The sequence below is a fragment of the Rhyacophila brunnea genome, unplaced genomic scaffold (genome assembly GCF_057557595.1).
Source record: "Rhyacophila brunnea isolate RB1 unplaced genomic scaffold, BYU_Rbru_1.0 scaffold_11, whole genome shotgun sequence".
Taxonomy (NCBI): domain Eukaryota; kingdom Metazoa; phylum Arthropoda; class Insecta; order Trichoptera; family Rhyacophilidae; genus Rhyacophila; species Rhyacophila brunnea.
Window position 1 is genome coordinate 19,536,291 of NW_028232763.1, and position 18,950 is coordinate 19,555,240.

The 18,950-nt window shown below is 31.6% G+C and overlaps 1 protein-coding gene across 2 annotated transcripts; it reads left to right on the top strand.

Annotated features, from left to right (window-relative positions):
• The first annotated feature begins 1,968 nt into the window (after nt 1–1,968).
• On the top strand, nt 1,969–18,111 carry 7B2 (Secretogranin_V domain-containing protein 7B2). 2 transcript variants are annotated; one of them, XM_085957175.1, is made up of 6 exons: nt 1,969–2,016; nt 4,925–5,028; nt 8,621–8,844; nt 13,834–13,988; nt 15,239–15,453; nt 17,080–18,111. In XM_085957175.1, the coding sequence occupies exons 2-6, from the start codon at nt 4,948–4,950 to the stop codon at nt 17,158–17,160; spliced, it is 756 nt and encodes a 251-aa protein (XP_085813301.1). In that variant the 5' UTR covers nt 1,969–2,016; nt 4,925–4,947; the 3' UTR covers nt 17,161–18,111. The 2 variants fall into 2 exon arrangements, with proteins under 2 accessions (XP_085813301.1, XP_085813306.1); XM_085957180.1 differs by lacking the exon at nt 1,969–2,016 and adding an exon at nt 2,063–2,305.
• The last annotated feature ends 839 nt before the right edge of the window (nt 18,112–18,950 follow it).

The window sequence follows — 18,950 nt, forward strand, 5'->3', positions numbered from 1 at the left end:
GTAAATATTAAAAAAAACGGTACATAAAACTATGAAATAGTGTATTCATCTGAAACCATGACCAATGCAATTTAAAAATACTCAATAAACTCAACCATAAAAACTGCTACTCCTACAATTAGCGAAAAATGAATAGATTGGTACTTTTCGTATCCAATTGGTGGGTATATTTTTTTTTAATACACCGTATAATTTTTACGACCATTAAAAATTGTATATGTACCTAAGTGGGTATTAGAAAATTGACAAATAATTTTTTGACATTTCGGAAGCTATTTTTTCATAAACGTCAAACTCGAATATTACCTACAATGTGCAGACAGATTTTTTTGGCAGACAAGATGCCAAAATATTAGGAGAGACAAGAATCCGTCTGAAAATTCTAAAATTTGGCAACGTCACAAGTTCATTACAAATCGAGCCAATATGTAAAACGCCGAAAAGAGTCAACGGTAGAAATTAGCCGTCGTGTTGAAGTTTTGACGGAGCGTCTAATAAATTTGTCGACAGATCATCAGGTTGCTTTGAATGAGTTCCAAACATTTTGTTTGAAAAAAAATAAGAAAAAACTTAGTTATTAATTAAATAAAAAGTAAAAATTCGAGATGTGGTTGTTGAATGGCCATTCGCATAAATGTCTTTATATTTGAAAAGTTTGCTCAATACTGAGACAATGAAAAAGGGAATATATACACGTACCTATATATGAGCAAACGATTTGTTTTTAGTTTTTTTAATGACAAAATAATAATGTAACACGAACGGTACCGCACACTAGAATTGCTACTATCAGACCTAGTTTTAGGGTGACTGTACCGATTTGGGTCAAATGGGTATCGCGCCTTGGATTGATCGGGAAAAATAAAAAAAGAGGTAAGTTTTTTTTAATTGAATCATTTTTTTTTGTTAGAGCATTTAAAACGCGGGGGCTCATGTATATTATAATCATAGAATTATGTGGGCAAAATTGAACGCCATTATTTAAAAATATATCTAAGACGTGTTTTTAATAAAAAAAAAACAGGACCACTATCTAGGACCAAGGTCCTAGGAAAGCACGTCATTAGAAATAAGCTAAAAATAAGTTTTGTAAGTGAAAAAAGGCGACTATGCTGTTTGCTGTCATTTACTGCATATACATGGCGGGTGGAGATGGGGTAACTCAAATAATTGTACATTTATTATCAACCACCACGAATAAAAATCTCCATGACATCCATAATAATTAATTGATGTGGATGAACTGTTCATAAATTTTATCACTGTAAATTGTGGCACCGTGGAAAGCTAGTACATATGTACACTATTACAAGCAAGTTGCGTATTGCATAGAATTGGCATACTGTATATAAGAGAATGAGATTTGAATAACACAGTTAGTAGGCATCTTTAGTGAAGAGTTTGTTTTGCCTACGGTGTAAAATAAAATTTACTGCTACGGGAATGTAATATTCGTGCCTCACACTATTTACTATTTAGGACCAACTCTAACCACAATAACAAAAAAGGAATCTATGCCCTGCCTATTCATATAACACGCAAGAAGTTTTTCAGGAGCAGAGTAAAAAAAGAATACCAAATCTGAATGCCAGTGAATCATTTATTGTAATTGAATCAGTTTTGTCGGCAATTGTACTCAGCATGTCAATTTAATTGAAATAATTGAGATAATAATATCATATATTTGACATATATACAAATACTAATTGCTATAATTATTGTAGACTGGAGATGCGTTGAAACCATCGCAGGCTGAATTCTGAAACTCAGAAACACCTGATAATGTGTTGTGACGATTGTCATTTTCCGTGGAACTTTTCGAAAGTGTCACAAGTACGTCAGGTCGAGGTGCGAGGTGGGCGGCCGAGGCAAGGGAGCGAGGTGGGCGTAGGGCGGTCGATACTCACCCGCCTACACACCGCCAGGCCGACGCAGGCGCATGCGCCCTTCGACCATCGATTTCTACTCAATGAACCCGCCGACGTTCGCGCCACTCACCGATATCCGCGACCATCGGTAAGTTGCAATACTGACATTTTCTTATTCGATATTATTTTTGTTTACACAGTGACAGTTTACGTACCTCTGGTTTAATTTTTCAAATACAATTCATTGCTTAAGTCAAACATCTCAAATTTACTGCACATATTACACGAAAACACATTGAATATCTTGTTCACAGTCGACCCATATCTGCCACATATTTTTACATGCATGGAAAATTTTGAATGAAAAAATCAACCTCTAAATTAAACATATTTAATAAAGTATTATGTTTACGTAAAATCAGCTGTTTTATGTAAAGGTAGAATTATATTTTTCATTAATTGGTATAGGAGTTTTACATAATATTTAAAGGTTATATTTAAAATTGTTCAATCCATATTGTTTAATTTTAAAGAAATTTTCTTTGTAATATTTATATACTGTGCATTAATACTAAAATGGTTATTTTTGTATAATATATGTAACTGTAGTATAATATATACAAGTGAATGTTTTCGGTAGACAGATACCATGAATCAATATGGCTTTTAAATGCGGGTCACGTAGATAGTATATTGTAATGCAGTTATATAGCTAAAATTAACAACGTATTTGTATAAAGATATAACGATTTTTATATTTACGTGATGTTAGTTGATAATTTCGTGAATCTACATTCGTTTGAATTTCCATTCATGCTAAAGAACAATATCCAACAGGTGGTGTAACTGAAGGTCAAAATATAGGATCGATCCTTATTTCAGAAACGAATTCTATTTATAGACCATTGTAAAAACGTTTCAATTTATTCTCGATTCAGCGAAGTTTTATAATATTTTTTTTAAACTTAAACAATGAAAACCAAAATTAAGGTATATATTATAAACCTATATATTATTATCGTAAATATTGAATTAAAAAAACACTATTATTAGAAATTTAATACAATTAGTATAAAAAAATCTTCTTGTATATTTCTTTTACGTAAAATTGGAAACATTTTTATTGATAAATTTTCTAAAAGCTCCATCGATTAAATATTGATTTTTGAGGGGCGTATCTTTGACGTCACAGTGATAATTGGATGGGGCGATGTTGATGGGTGTGTAGCTAAAGCTACTGTAGAAGTTGTGGCCAAGCTCGCAAGATTTAATTAATATTATCATGTGAGGGATATTGCATGTTGTCTTGTCACGCGACGTAATATCAACCCTTGCCGAATTTACGGATTTAAAAACCAATAAGATCTCTCAAGCTTCGACGCCTTATCCTCGGTCGAAATAAGGATAATGAATTTGATTTATGATGACTAATCTAACTTTATTGAACATGCTTTTATTACGGTATATGTATTCCAATTGGTTCAAATTGTTTTTTATTTATTCAAACATATTCAAACATATTCAAACGTTATTTGTTCAAACACGCGCGTTAACATAATTTTACTTCCTACTTTAATTATAGTTTGTCAATTTATTGCTACGCCCGTATGTTGTAGCTTAACCACTGGGGAATGCCAAAAGAAATGGCGTATTTCAAAAAAACACTACCTTATTCTTAGGTCAATAATTATTATAAAGCAATCATTATTCATAAGATGTTTATCACACTTGAATGGTCAAAGACATAGCTTATAATAAGTATCTTTATATTTATCTTCAAATGTGTTAATCTTGCCGATTTTTTGAATAATAACATGCCTAATTCTTGTCAATTTGGGATCACAGAGATTATCAATATAATATTTTATCGTGAATATTTTACAAAAATTATCTCGTAATAAATTATACTAATGGTTTTATAAATGCGTTTAAAAATTAATAAATGTAAAAAATCTTAACACCACTGCACAGTTATGTACCGAAATATGACTATATTCCAAAACATTAGAGCGAGAAGTTTAAAAGAATACTATTTTATGTAACAAAAATACTTTAAGCATTCATCAAATGTTTAAAATAACTATAAAGGATAATAAGGCTTCAAATTATATAAATAGATTATCTACAACGTTACAGGAGTGTCCAGGATCATGGTTTGAAAATACAATAAAAACTCAATTTTGACCTTCGACGAGCATGTCCCCCCTTAATTTATTACATAATAATGTTATGAAGTATAAGTATTGAAAATAGACACGAAGAAACGGTCTACACTCTACCTAAATAAAACGATAGGTCGCGGTTTCGATCCGCTGCTGGGCACAAAATTGGTGTTGTTTATATGTATTCACTGAAGGACCCAATGGGTTATAATCCAGACATAGGAATTAGGTCAAAATAATCCCTTACCTGGAAATAATTATTCCTCTCAAGCTTGACACGTGTATAGGGCCAATTTCCAATAAGGGCTACTTCCGCATCTTAGAAAAAAGAGGCCGATTTTAAATATATTCAAGCATTTAAAAAAAATAGTAAATATTCATTATATAATCATTAGATATATAAATGAATTCAAAATTTTAATTGAAAATCTGTTTTTTTTACATTTATTCCTATCCTACAGCTTAGTAACCATGGCAGATACGACGAAAATATTGAAATTAAATAATAATATGTACATTTTTAAATATTTTTTAAAATTCTTATTTGAAACCTTTTTCAATATTTTCAGCTTTTAATAACATATAAAAACTGAAAATTGTCCGTCATTTTCCAAGATGGCGGCCGTGGCACAGCATGTGCGAGTACTAATTTTTTGTGTGCGCTACAGGTGCTAGAACCATACATACTATGCAGTCTCCCTTTAATGTGAATTATTTACAGACAAAACCCTAATATTATGACTGGAATATTGGGCGAATAGCAATCATTTAAATCAATTTTAGTACCTACTACCTATATAAGTTTATTTTAAATTCCACCTATATTATTTACATATATCGCTAGTTATAGTATAATATAGTTGAATCATAATGTATTTATTGTCAATGTTTCAGAGGTCGCTAGCCATTTGACCACAATGGCACTACGCGTGGCGCTCTTGGCGCTGCTAGCTTCCGCCGGAGCTTTGGGCTACTTACCTCATGATGCTGGTCCAAAGGTGAAAGCTTTTTCAAGAATATATTTTTATTTAGCATAATATATAGAAGTAGTTATATAGCCCTAGAATGTCATTAAATGTAGAATATCAAGGATTTTAATGAAACACATGATTGCCGAAACACCTTTTTGCTGGCTTGTTGTTAAAGTAGACAATTCATGTGCTGCTTGGATGCAGCAAATCAAATAACTATTTCGCGGTGATTTAATTTATATAAGCTATACGCGTTGGTAGACGTCTCTATCAGAATTTTAAATATGTACGATGCATGTGTCTTTGAAGATTCAATAAAAAATAGTTGGTCAGTTGTGTAAAAAATAATAATTCCAGAAACTCAATTCAATGCACGCTCTCAAAATTCTGATGCATAGTTAGAATCTTTAGATGGTGTTTTGTTCAGGATGATACCGCAGCAGAAACAGAATTTAAACTGCTCTTCCCTTATCGCATCGGAGTTGAAATCGGATATGACCACTTCTAAATGGCTGATTACTGATCGATGCCGTTTTGGAAAGATTAAAAAAACAGAGAAATGAAAGGATTATCTACTCTTGGCATGACTCGGAAAACTATGACATATTATAGAAATAAATAGATCAATAATATTCTATAATATAAATTATGCACACCTATAAATTCCATATTCTCAGACATCATATCTGTACCTCAGAGGCAGACGGATGCAAGTGCCAAATACCCAATTGTTCAGGAGAGCCAAAAAACAATTTTTATTTTAAAGGAATACTCATAACTTCTAAGAAAATATACATATAATGGTCATTATTTTTTTTATTCTAATTCAATTAAAGTACTTCTGGAATATGTAAGAAAGGAATAAATATAATACAATTTTATATCTAAAAAAAATAAAATAAAAAATGTAGTGTGGATTTGCATCCTTCTGCCTCTAAAGATATTTTGTTAATGTGGATTTGTATCTTATTTACCTAGTAAATACACGCATGTGATTACGGGAAGTACACACTGGTTGAACACTTTGCACTTTAGGCACAGTGGGAGGTCATTTTCGAAGAAATTATTCAGGCGGCCAAAAGCACTCCAGCCTAGCTTTACTCTGCGAACAATTTCATCAAATATACATCCATCTATAGACACTTATTATGCCAGATAGATGTAGTTTTTCACCTTTTCGAGCTGAATGCCATTGATGAGGATCTCTTTTTGGCCCGCAAAGCAGTTGAACATGACTTTCTTCTTTGATACATTTATTTTCAAGCCTACTTTGTTGCTTACTCCAGCGAGTTCCTGCATTCTGCTTTGGAGGTCTTCTGAGTCTTGCAAACTACTATTAATTGTCATCGGCAAAGCGTAGATGACTCACGTATTCTCGATTTATGAGGACCCGTGTCATTCCAGTCAAGTTGTCTAAATCAGTCTTCAAGTGTAGCTGTAAATAGTTTAGGCGAGATTGTATCACCTTGTCGGACTCGTTTGCTGATAGGAAATGCGCGATGGTTTATGGAGATGTTGTTGCGCTACTGTATATATTATTAAAAATATTTATATAGCGTCCGGGGATTCCTTGATTTCGGAGTGCATCGAGTATTGAAAATTTCTTTATGGAATCGAACGCTTTCTCATAGTCTATAAAACCCATGGATAGCGGCAGCTTGTATTCTTGTTACCGCTCTGATTTCTCTGGTGACTTGGATATGGTCCATAGTACTGTATCCTCCTCTAAAACTCGTTCTCCTGGCTGGTTCTCGTCTAGTACATATTGCAGACGGTTTGAGAGAATTTTATCTTAGTGGATTATTGGATTTGCATCCTTCTGCTTCTAAGGTAGGTATGGCATTTGCATCTTTATGCTATGCATATCTTAGACTAGGACTTTCATCTCTCTGCCACTAATAGATAAAGCCTTTAGCATGACGATTCTTAAAAAAACTCATTTCCCCCAAAAACGGAGTTGCATCCGTCTGCCTCTGAGGTACAGATATTATCTTAGCACAAATTGAACTAAAATGTGAGTTTCTGATATTTTTTTTTCTTTATTTGTTTCTTATAATATTTAATTATTTTAAATTTAGAATACATACTAAATTGTAAATGATGTGATAAATGTACCCATATTTTTTTAATAAGTATTGAAACCTGCACATTTTACTTCTAAATATTTGATAAATACGAGGGTGGGTCAATAATTCCTTAGAAAAAAGCATTAAAACAGTTTTTATTTTTGTATTTTTTTTTTATTTCTCAACATAATCTCCTTGGAGCTCAATACACTTGGTAAGACGTTTCTCATTTTTTTTAAACCGTCAGAAAAATAAGTTTTCGGAAGGTCCTCAAAATAAGCATTTGTCCGATCGATGACTTCTTCATTTGAAAAAAAACGTTGTCCACTTAGCCATTTTTTTAAGTTTGGGAAAAGGAAAAAGTCACTGGGGGCTAAATCTGGCGAATACGGTGGGTGGTCGACCAATTCGAACTTCAATTCTTCAATTTTAGCCATTGATCGTAAACATGTGTGAACACGGGCATTGTCCTGATGAAAGAGGATTTTTTTCCTGTTTAAATGAGGCCGTTTTTCTTCAATTTTGTTTTTTAGCTGGTCCAATAAAGATGCATAATAATCCCCTGTTATTGTTTTTCCTTTTTCCAAATAGTCAACGAAAATAATTTCACGTGCATCCCAAAATACAGTAGCCATAACCTTACCAGCTGATTTTACGGTTTTCGCCTTCTTTGGACATGGTTTGCCTTCGCAATCCACTGCTTTGACTGTTCTTTCGTCTCGGGAGTATAGTGGTGTATCCATGTTTCATCCACAGTCACAAAGCGACGAAAAAATTCATCCGGATTGCGTTGCATGAGCGACAACAGGGCTTTAGAGGCCACCACCCTATTGCGTTTATTGTCGACTGTGAGCAAACGCGGCACCCATCTTGCAGAAATAGTTTTCATGCCCAATTTGTCATGTAAAATAGAAATGACGCTACCTTTTGAGATCCCTGTAACCTCAATTATCTCACTCAACTTTAATCTTCGGTCACTTAACACCATATCGTGGATTTTATTGATCATTTCTGGTGTAGTCACCTCTACAGGACGTCCTGAGCGTGGTTCATCCTTTGTTGATGTACGACCACGTTTAAATTCATTTAACCAGTTATAAATAGTTGCAAGTGAAGGAGCAGATATGCCGTGAACTAAATCCAACTAATTTTTTATTTCCTTTGCTGTTAACCCTTTTATATTAAAATGTTTAATAACAGCTCTAAACTCAATTTTCTCCATTTTCCATTTTTCCATTTTCCACAAGCAAATTTTTTTTTTAAATGTACGAGAAACACACAACAACCCGACCAATCTGATTGAAACTTCGCAGCATACTGAATCGGTAGTGCCGCTGCATGAAAACAAACCGCTTACAGTACTAGTCGCGCCACCTGTCGGCTTTTCTAAGGACTTATTGACCCACCCTCGTACTTACCTACCAGAAATTACACATTTAAACAAAAATATCTTGATCATCGTCAATTTGTGTTATGGTAGATACCTAATTATTTTTTTTGAATTTATATGTTATACTTATATAAACATATTTATTATGTTTTATGATTTCCAGGAGCAATACATTTCCAATGCTCTGTTGCGCGAAGTGATTGAGCGAATGGGCAAAGACCTGGCTGACACCTCTGATTCGTACCTGGACTTTCCAGGGTCCGAGTCTCGTCTCTCGCTGATGGCACGCGCCAGTAAAGATCTCGAGAATGAGCAGTTTGACTATGACTCACTTTTGGATGGTAACCCTAATCCAAGCTTGAGGGACCAAGAGTATTTACAGCACAGGTATGATGCTTTAAGAATTTACTAATATCTATGTAGCAAAACTCCATCATGAATGAACTGGTTGATTAAGAATAACTACTCGATACGATATTTTGAATAAAAAAAATAACTGATATATCATATATAACAAACAGTGGCGGCTCGACGACTTTAAAGGTGGTGGGGTTTAGCCAATAATTATTAAATATACACGCCTACTTACTTTCTCATATTATTATACACTATGTAGGTACCAAGTTACTTATAATTTTATTAATGAGGAAATGAGTGATTTTTCACAATAAATAATATGATTATCTGAGTTCTTACTTAATCACATCTATAAAGCGTGCTCAAAAATATTAATTTAATTAATAATAATAATTATTATAAACTTACCATTATCAGTTTTGAACAACGACCTACAGCGAGCGTTTTTTATCACCTAGGGGTCATTTGATTCGCTCCCCAGTATGCGTATACTAACGCTAATGCATTCACACCCTTTGTAAAACGAGATTTATACCGCGGTGACGTGGTGGGACTGAGTGACCCCGGTAATCGAAAAATAGACGCCGTTGCTTTCTTAATTTGTACATAGGTGTCACCGTGAAATAGGGCGTATTTAATTAAATTAAGTATTTTAATACCGCGTAATCATCATTATGTTATTACATAATTTACAATCATTGCTTTATTTATTTGTATAATAATAATACATATCTCTATAAAATAGATCTATATAATTTTGTAACTAAGTAGGTATATTATGAGAATTATAGAAATATCGAACGTATATTTTTGACATGATAACGATGTGAGGATAGTCCCTACAAGCCCTTAAGGTGGAGCCACCCTTGCAAACAAACATATAGCTTGAGTAAGGTTACTGAAGAACGTAAGTATTGTTCCCCATTATGAAAGGCATACAGTAACAGAATACGAAAGATGTGATTTTTTTACAAATAATAGACAATTAATATTTTAGTGTTTTAACATTAAAAAAGAAAAATATATTTTCTAAATTTCAAAGACAAACTTACAATTAAAATAACTGTGCAAAACAATTAAAACATGCGTTCGATCAATCTTATAGGTTGTTTACGATTGTATTTATATTTAAAATTTAGTTTCCTAAATTCTCTAGAAAATTGCGATGTTGAATAGTTATTTTATTGTATTTTTTATTTATATTATGGTAACCCTATAATCGGTAGGTATTATGAAAAAAACCACAGAATATTTTTTTCTTGGTAGAAAAACATCATCGCAATTTTACATATTTATAAAAAATATAAGATTGTTTGTGAATTTTTCAAAAATATAACTGTTTTAATACAATACTTATTGATTACATATTTAGAGCAGTTCAAAATATATTATTATCTACATTATACAACATGTCATGTTTTATATTATTCTGTCGCTATGTGTCCCTAGTAAAACTACGGTAAAGTATGCTACCAAATTACCTTTAAAATAAGAAAAACATTTAATTTTTAATAAATACATAGAAGAAAAAGATCTTGTGACTCTGAATATTTCTATAGTATGTGACATTCTAAAACTGATTTGACATACTTCAATAATTGTAATAATATTCAAAAGAAGCGATTTAGGTTAGTTTGCTGTATTTATATGATATATTATACACCCGATAAAAAAGGTACTTAACAGACATTATGAGATATAACGTTAGTAATAAATTCACTGTTATTTATTTCACGTCATAACTATAATCTAGAATCGTTTATATTTGTTTGTTTTCCGATAGTATCAATATTTATTAGAAACGCTTATCGTATAATAATGATAACCAATCGATTATGGAATGTTCAAAAAAGCTTAATTATTTTTAGTTTACGAATAATATTGGACGACATGGTGTTGGATTTTAATATAATTGTAAAGTATGTATAGACGGCGCCATAGTTTTCTCTTCGGGATGGATTTTCATTCAGTTTAGACAGTTTGACATTTCGCTGATTTGTCAGTTTTACGATTTGCATGTCGTCACTGCCATACAAATTTGGAGTCGTATGCGTAGTCTATTCTGGAGTCTGGCCTTCACAATATCGTCTGACACCACTTCAGGCTGCTAGGCCTAGCAGAATCGCCGATTGCTACCAATGACATTTTAATTTTAATACAATATATGTGTAGGTATGTGCATTTAAATATGATAAATAATTATACATCTCATTCGTTCGAATATACAGCAATAATATGTGATTATCTTAAAAAGCGATCCATTATATCAAAATATTAATCTCTTTCGGGTCCCATTTACATATTAGAAAAAGGTTAGCAGCATAAAAAACAAATTGAAACATTGTTTTATTTCATTGTATATAAAAAATAAATGCCTGCAGCCATAGAATAATATTTACAAAATCAAATTTTGAATTCAAAATTAACCTTAACCAATATAGTTTTCCAGTGCGGGACATTCATATTGAGACAAATGTTAATAAATAATTAAACAATACATATTATATCTGAGAGGAATAGACCAATTCTGATAAAAACAGGAATTTATAAAACCTAAAAATGTAGAATCAGCTTAAAGAGGCCTTCATCCAGCAGTGGATTGATACAGGTTGATGACGATAATGACGGTATAAATGGGTAGGTATATAAAATCACAAATTTAAAAAAATATAGCAGTTTATATGACTAAGAAGAGTAGAATTAGGTTGGGATAACCTTCATCCAGCAGTGGATTGACCTTAGTTGATGATGATAATGACAAAATTATGAATGGGTGAATATAATATCAGCAATTTTGATAAATATAGCAATTCATATGACCGTATGACCGACAGAAATACAAACAAATTAGAAAGGCCTTCATCCATCAGTGGATTGATTCAGGCTCATGATATAATATAAATAGATATAATATAATATCACCAATTTTGATAAATACAGCAATTCAAATGACATAAAGGAGTAGAATCAGGCTAGGGAGGCCTTTATCCAGCAGTGGATTGGTTCAGGTCGATGATGATAAGGACGATAGAAATAGGTATAATATCACAAATTCGTTAAACCTATAGTAGTAGAATTAGGTTGCGGAACCCTTCATCCATCAGTGGATTAATTCAGGCTCATGATATAATATAAATAGATAAATAATATACTCGTAATATCACCAATTTTGATAAATACAGCAATTCATATGACAGAAAGGAGTATAATCAGGCTATGAGAGGCCTTTATCCAGCAGTAGATTGGTTCAGGTCGATGATGATAAGGATGATAAAAATAAGTATAATATCACACATTCGTTAAAACAAACCCTTCATCCAGCAGTGGATTGATGATGATGATGAAATTCAAGACTATCAAGAATACAATCAACGTAGAGAGGTCTTCATCCAGCAGTGGATTTATTAAGGCTCGTGATAATAATGGCATTATAAATATAGATAGGTAGATAGTATAATATCACTGATTTTGATAAATATAATAATTCATGTGTAAGTAAGGAGTATAATAAGGCTGAGGAGGCCTTCATCCAGCAGTGGATAGGTCCAGATTGATGATGATAAGGATGGTAAAAATAGGTAGATATTATATATATTATGATATCACAAATTTTGTTAACTATAACAATTTGTATTAATTTATTTCATTGTTTGCAATGGCAACTTAATATGACTATATTGTAATCTATCGAAATTAGTAGCCTAATTATTCAATAAAAAAGAGTGCGTAAACAGCCACAAAGAAGTAGTAAAAAAAAACAAATTTGTTATTAATTAATAGAAAACTCATCTTACAATAAAAATGTCTTGATTGAAATTGATTATTTAACATGCTAATAGAAATGTCACATTTTTCGATTGTTTCTGCAAATTCTAAATTTGAATTCTGACACGTCAAATGAACTTGTTATAGGCGAAAACAATTGAAAATCAATCATATATTTCAGTTTGACAGATAAGTGGCAGTGAAGTAGTTTTAGATTATATTTTCGTAATAATTAGTGAGGAAATATGTATTTATTTTGTGTTAAAACTCAAGAATACGCCAATGTGCTACTTACAGATTTGAATAATTTTATGGAATATTAATTTAGATATTTTGCAATATTGATTATATAGAAAGTATTAAACGACATTATAATCAATTTGAGGTACACGGACAGCAAGATGCGAAAATGTATGGTGACGGATGTAAAACGCGATTTAAAAACGATAGTATCTGTGATTGTGTCGAGTTTTATCAGATTGTGCCCGATTCAAATGGAAGTAGATTCGGGACTCCAAAAATTGAAGTGAATTCCTTTAATAATCAACAAAGTGGTATTTAAATAAAAAAGTTGACGTATTTTCCAAAATCTCTTAGGATAATAATATATAGGAGATAATATATAGGAGATAATATATAGGAGATAATCATATTATCTATTATATTTAATATGCTTATACAAATTCCACAAAAATCTTCTATTTGATTGTTCATTTTCATTTACCACGAAGGCTGACATGCCCATGGGTCTTCTACGTAGTTCAATTGTTTTTAATCGATGACAGATAAACAAAACAAAAATAGCATCGCTGTCATTGGTGCTACGCAAAGACGTATTGGTGCTACGCGTTGAAAAATAGTTATTGATTAAATTATACGGACATATTGCATATTGTTGTGGTTCCTTAAAATAATGAGAAACAGTTTGCAAAGCATGAAACATGGAGGTATTTTGGCCATTTAAATGACTTTATTAATTATTTTGGAAATAATACTAAATATGTACATATATATAAGTATACCAAGAAATTTTCCTTTGAAAAAATATGCTGGGATTAGTTACCAACTTTATATGGCGACTTTAGGCAACCTTTTTTCTGTTATATTACATTAGCAATGTCCTCGGGTCCTTACCTATATATTCCCAGCATAGTGTTCATAATAAACATTACAATGTTCATAACGCGTGATTTATTCGTGGTAGTTTGTAGCTGTGCCTCTCCTCATTACATTAATATTTATAATTATTTAAAGTACTCTTCTTGGCCAATACCTGAACGGCGATAGCGGCGAAGACAGGTCTGAAGTTCACTCGGCTGCAGCTCCTCGCCCAGCATCACACCTGAAGCCCGACATCACTCTTCCAGCCTACTGCAATCCACCTAATCCATGCCCAGTTGGATACACAGGTAAATATTTCCCATTAAAATCAACACGTTATGTAAAATAAGTTATTAATTGAACAAGCGTTTACGCTGTAGAGAGCTCCATTATATGATTTTGAAACATAGTTTTCGTTTATTAATTCTAGTTTATCTGAGTTATTTATATTAACAGCTATTTCGAGGTATAAACCCATCTGAAAAACGGTCATCTGTAACTTCTTTAAAATAATATTTTGTATAAATATCTCAGATGAAATAAATTCAACAAAAAAACTATTTGAAAACCATTGAAATGGGTTAATTTCTAAGTTTAATAAAGGTTAATCCCTCAAATCTCATCCAAAGACAAGAAGAAGATTAACGATTAACGAGATCTTTATTTTGTCTTCATCATAATCATTTTTTGGCACTACAATTGTTGGCTTCCACCATAAACTTTTCACATCCTCGACGATATAGTACCTAGTGACGTTTTTCAATTCTTTGTTCAGATCTTCTCTTGCCCTCAGGGGATGAGTACATATACGATTCCTTGCTGGAAACTCATACGGCGTTCTAGTCATTGATATTCATAATTGTATAAACTTTGCCGCCAGAAATAATACTATAGATATGGAAGCTACACATTATCATGTCAGCATATACGTGCCAATATTTTCATTACAGATTCATTACATCAAAATATACAGTGTGTGGGCTCTGAGATGCATTTTATAGGGTAATAATTGTAATATGAGAAAAACGTAGCGGTACAAGTATTGCAAGTTTTTATAGAATATGCCATCATTCATCACCATCAGCTGGGGTTCACCTACTGCTGGATAAAAGCCTTCCCTAGATCCTCGATGGTACGTTCTTCCGCTGAACTTTATGAGTTCATCAATCTAGCCGCTAGATAGTTTTAGAGCAATCATGTGGAGGTTTAGTGCCTCTCAGGTATCATTGTATGACTACATTAATTGTCGAGCGGTTGTTTACTCGCCGAGCAACATGTCTAGCCTATTGCAATTTTATCAGCTTAAATATCTCTATTACATTGCGTACGTGGCTCATTATTCATTGGTTTATTTTGTAGTCTCTACGTACCACCTTGCGGTCGTATTATGAAGATTTTAAAAGGGTCATATACTATTATTATTTCATACCAGTATAATATTATGTATAATAGCATCAATATGTTTGAACACGTTCAAACGACAGTTCAATACTTACTCTCTTCTTATACCAAGCTCATCAATTTATCTTCCACTATGTGTGCGTAAATTAACTTTCAGAGGCACATGGCTGCATCACAAACTTCGAAAACACCGCAGCGTTCAGCCGCGAATACCAGGCAGAGCAGGAGTGCATGTGTGATGGAGAGCATATGTTCGAGTGTCCCGGAGGAGTAGGAGGTGGAGACTCTTCAGGAATTGATCGCTTCATCGCCCAGCAGATGCAGCTTGACGAACACAAGAACCTCGTCGCGAAGAAATTCCACGCAAAGAAAGTATGTATTTCGTTTGTTTCGCAGACTACTTAGGTCATTTACATTATTTTTTATCCAGGTTATTTTGATTCGTAACTTATTTGTTGGAAGCCATTGACTTATTAGATTGCAATAAAATGTGTTAATTAAAATAATACGCAATATCTAGTACATACTTAGGTAATTCACACCACTTCCACCCAGCCCAATTGAAGTGGACTAATGAGGAATAAGTAGTAAATGTTGTATTTTATTGTAATTATTACAATGTTTTCTACCAAGAAAAAAAATAATTGTGTGGGGTTTTTTTCATAATACCTAACGATTATAGGGTAAACATAATACATTGATTATTAAAAAGAGATCACCTAACATGGTAATTGTTATGTAAATATATTATACACTTAAGAAAATATACTTAAAAACATAGTTATGTATATGTATCTACATATTATTTAAATTATTTATATTTCTCTAAGGAACAATATTCTTTAGTTAGAGATATGTATTATACTATTGATTTAAGAAATAAGATATCATCTGATAAGTAGGTATGTAACCGTTGACAGGATATGTCTTTGAAAATTGTATTGTAAAAATAGAATATCTCTGATAAACTCAACAGTATGAATACAGGGGCAGCTAAAATGTTTTTTTTTTTTTTTAATTTAAAGTCAAAATAAACATACAATTAAAAAAAACGTTACAAAACGTGAATTCGTTAAACTAAAGGATTCCATCCTATTATTAAATATTATTTATTGGTCATGTTATCAAAATTCAGTTTGCGTCACAATATTCAAACTCGATTTTCAAAAACATTTTAAAATGTAAATTAAAAAAAAAAATGTACCAAATTGTAAGTTTCGTATTTTTCTCTTTGGTAGGGTGGAGTATTATACCTAACGTATTCATCTAATTTGGACGTTCGTTATAGCATAGATTGTTTTAAAAAATAGTTTATTTAATAAAGTATTACTTTTTATTCGACGTATAGGATATATAAGATTTGAGAATGTAACATTCTATATATTGAACATACATAATTTGAAAAAATCTCCTGCATAATGTATGCTCAATATATAGAATGTCACATTCATAATGTTGTGTCTTATTCGTTGAATAAAAAGAAATGGTTTATTAAATTATTAGCAAGTCTAAGTACGTTATAAAAACTAAATAATGTAGTGATCCGCGACGTCGGTTAGTAATTAAGGAATTAATTGATACCTACCATAATTTAATATACTAAAACCGATAGCCAACATTATAACACAATTCGATATGCATTTCATGTAAAAACTACTAGTTAAAATAGTCGTAATTAAGTAGGACGCCCGTAGTATAATTTGAAAAGCACACTGGCGTGAATCTAGTGGATACAAGTTCATGTGCCGTCGGATGTCGTATTTTTTCTACATAAAGATTTTTACTAGTGTGTATATGCATGAGATGTTTTCAAATTATGTATGTTAAATATTTTATTTTGCAATAAATTTCAAGTTGACTGAATACACGAATTATCGGGCTGCATAGTTCCTCGTCCGTATTCTAATTTGATGGGGAATAAAATTTTTGTTAATATTCCTTTAATGATTAAATTAGTGCCGGATAATCAATTAAAATATGTTGTTGTTGTATTTTCAGAGTGTGAACCCGTATTTGACAGGAGAAAAGCTACCAGTAGCCGCCAAGAAAGGAACCAACGTTGATGCGTACACTGACTAAATTTAATACAGAATCACATGACATAATAATATAATTTTATATTTTTATTTGCTAAAACAACATTTAAGTAATCATATTGAAATCTATGTTTCGTTCACCAGGGTTTTTTTTAAAGCTTATTATGATTAAATTTGACACTTACCAATCGATGATTTTTTTTAAAGTTTATAATACTGTATTTTTTTAAATTAAATAAATTGCATTTTTAAATTTTATATTATGACTCCATATGACCCACAATCGTTGACGACTTTGGCAAATGTATAAACGGAAAATGAGTACGACACTTTTCTGAAACTTGTATTTTTTAAATGGCATTCCATTCGATTCGATTAATGTTCGGTAAAATTAAAACTTAGTAGTAATACCAACGCATTGGCATGTCTACTAAATATTTTTAAACTATCATCAATGTTGCTGTACGTAATTAATGAATATAATAATTGTAAATTTGTGCAATCGCATGTTTATGGTTATCTGAAATGTTTAAGTATATAATTAACATACATTTTATTTTAATTTATATCGATGTCTACAGTTGATAAATATTTTTATCATAAAAGAGTGCTGGTACAGTGCGGTGTACTTAGAGAAAAGGGTGTCCTGAAAAGTAATACTGTAATTATTTTAAAAAGGGAATATCAATTAAATTTTTTAATTACTTACTTATCAAGATGCCGAAGATATTATAACGTATTCGAGCAGAATTAAAATATTAGAGACTCAATATACATTTTTTTAGTTTCAACGTATTGTGTTAAGTGTCGCGTAGTGGCCCTATGTTGTCATACTTCACGGTACGGTTTGCATAAAATTATCCGTTTAGCAGATTGTCATCAGTCAAGTATACATCTGATACGCGATATTTAATATAACGTTGCTATCAATCAATAATAAATTTACACAAAGATATCCAGTACAAATTCATCATTTTATCCTCGAATTGAATCTAAAAAAGAATATAAAAACACTCAAAAAATAAGTAAAAATACTGAGGCATTTATTTTACCGATATTATTTCATGAATGTCAATGAAAAGATTAAAACAAGTTATGGGTTCTTGTGTTTTGATTCTTGGATAAAATGGAACAAAAATATACTTATGATAATAATTATTCTAATGTATATTTTATATATATATATATATATATACATATTTATCGGAGGCATCAGAATTAAGTTGTATACGCATATATATGTATGTTAATGAAATATGGTTGAATGATGTGCGATGAGCTATTTAGTCGTGGGCCGTATTGCTTCTCGACAGGTCCACGAATAGTTGGCTCATTCATTTGGTCAACTCAAATTTATAAACATACGCATTTTTGGACACCAGAAGGTTTAATCCATCGTGGAATATATAACGTGGGTGGCATTTATGTTTTTTTTTATATCTTATATATAAAATGTGTCATATTATTAAGCACTTAATTGTTGATCAAAGGAGTGCAATTAACATAGTTGTAAGCTATCTAAAATCTAAGGCATTTTCTTTTTAAAATCATACAATTATTAGGCTACCGTATTTGCTGCTCATTTGAGGCACCGTATTGAGAGCATTGTCGTATTATTTCCATATATATATATATATATTTATTTATTATGTAACAGTAGATTTAGAAATATTTACTCATTGATATTTAAGAAGCATTTATTGGCATACGTAGTTGGTAATAATGCCAATGATAACACTAATAGTAATTTAAATTTTCCGGTATATATATATATATATATAGCGGAATTCTCCGCGGCATGTAGGTACTTAAAAATCAGTAATTATTGTATAA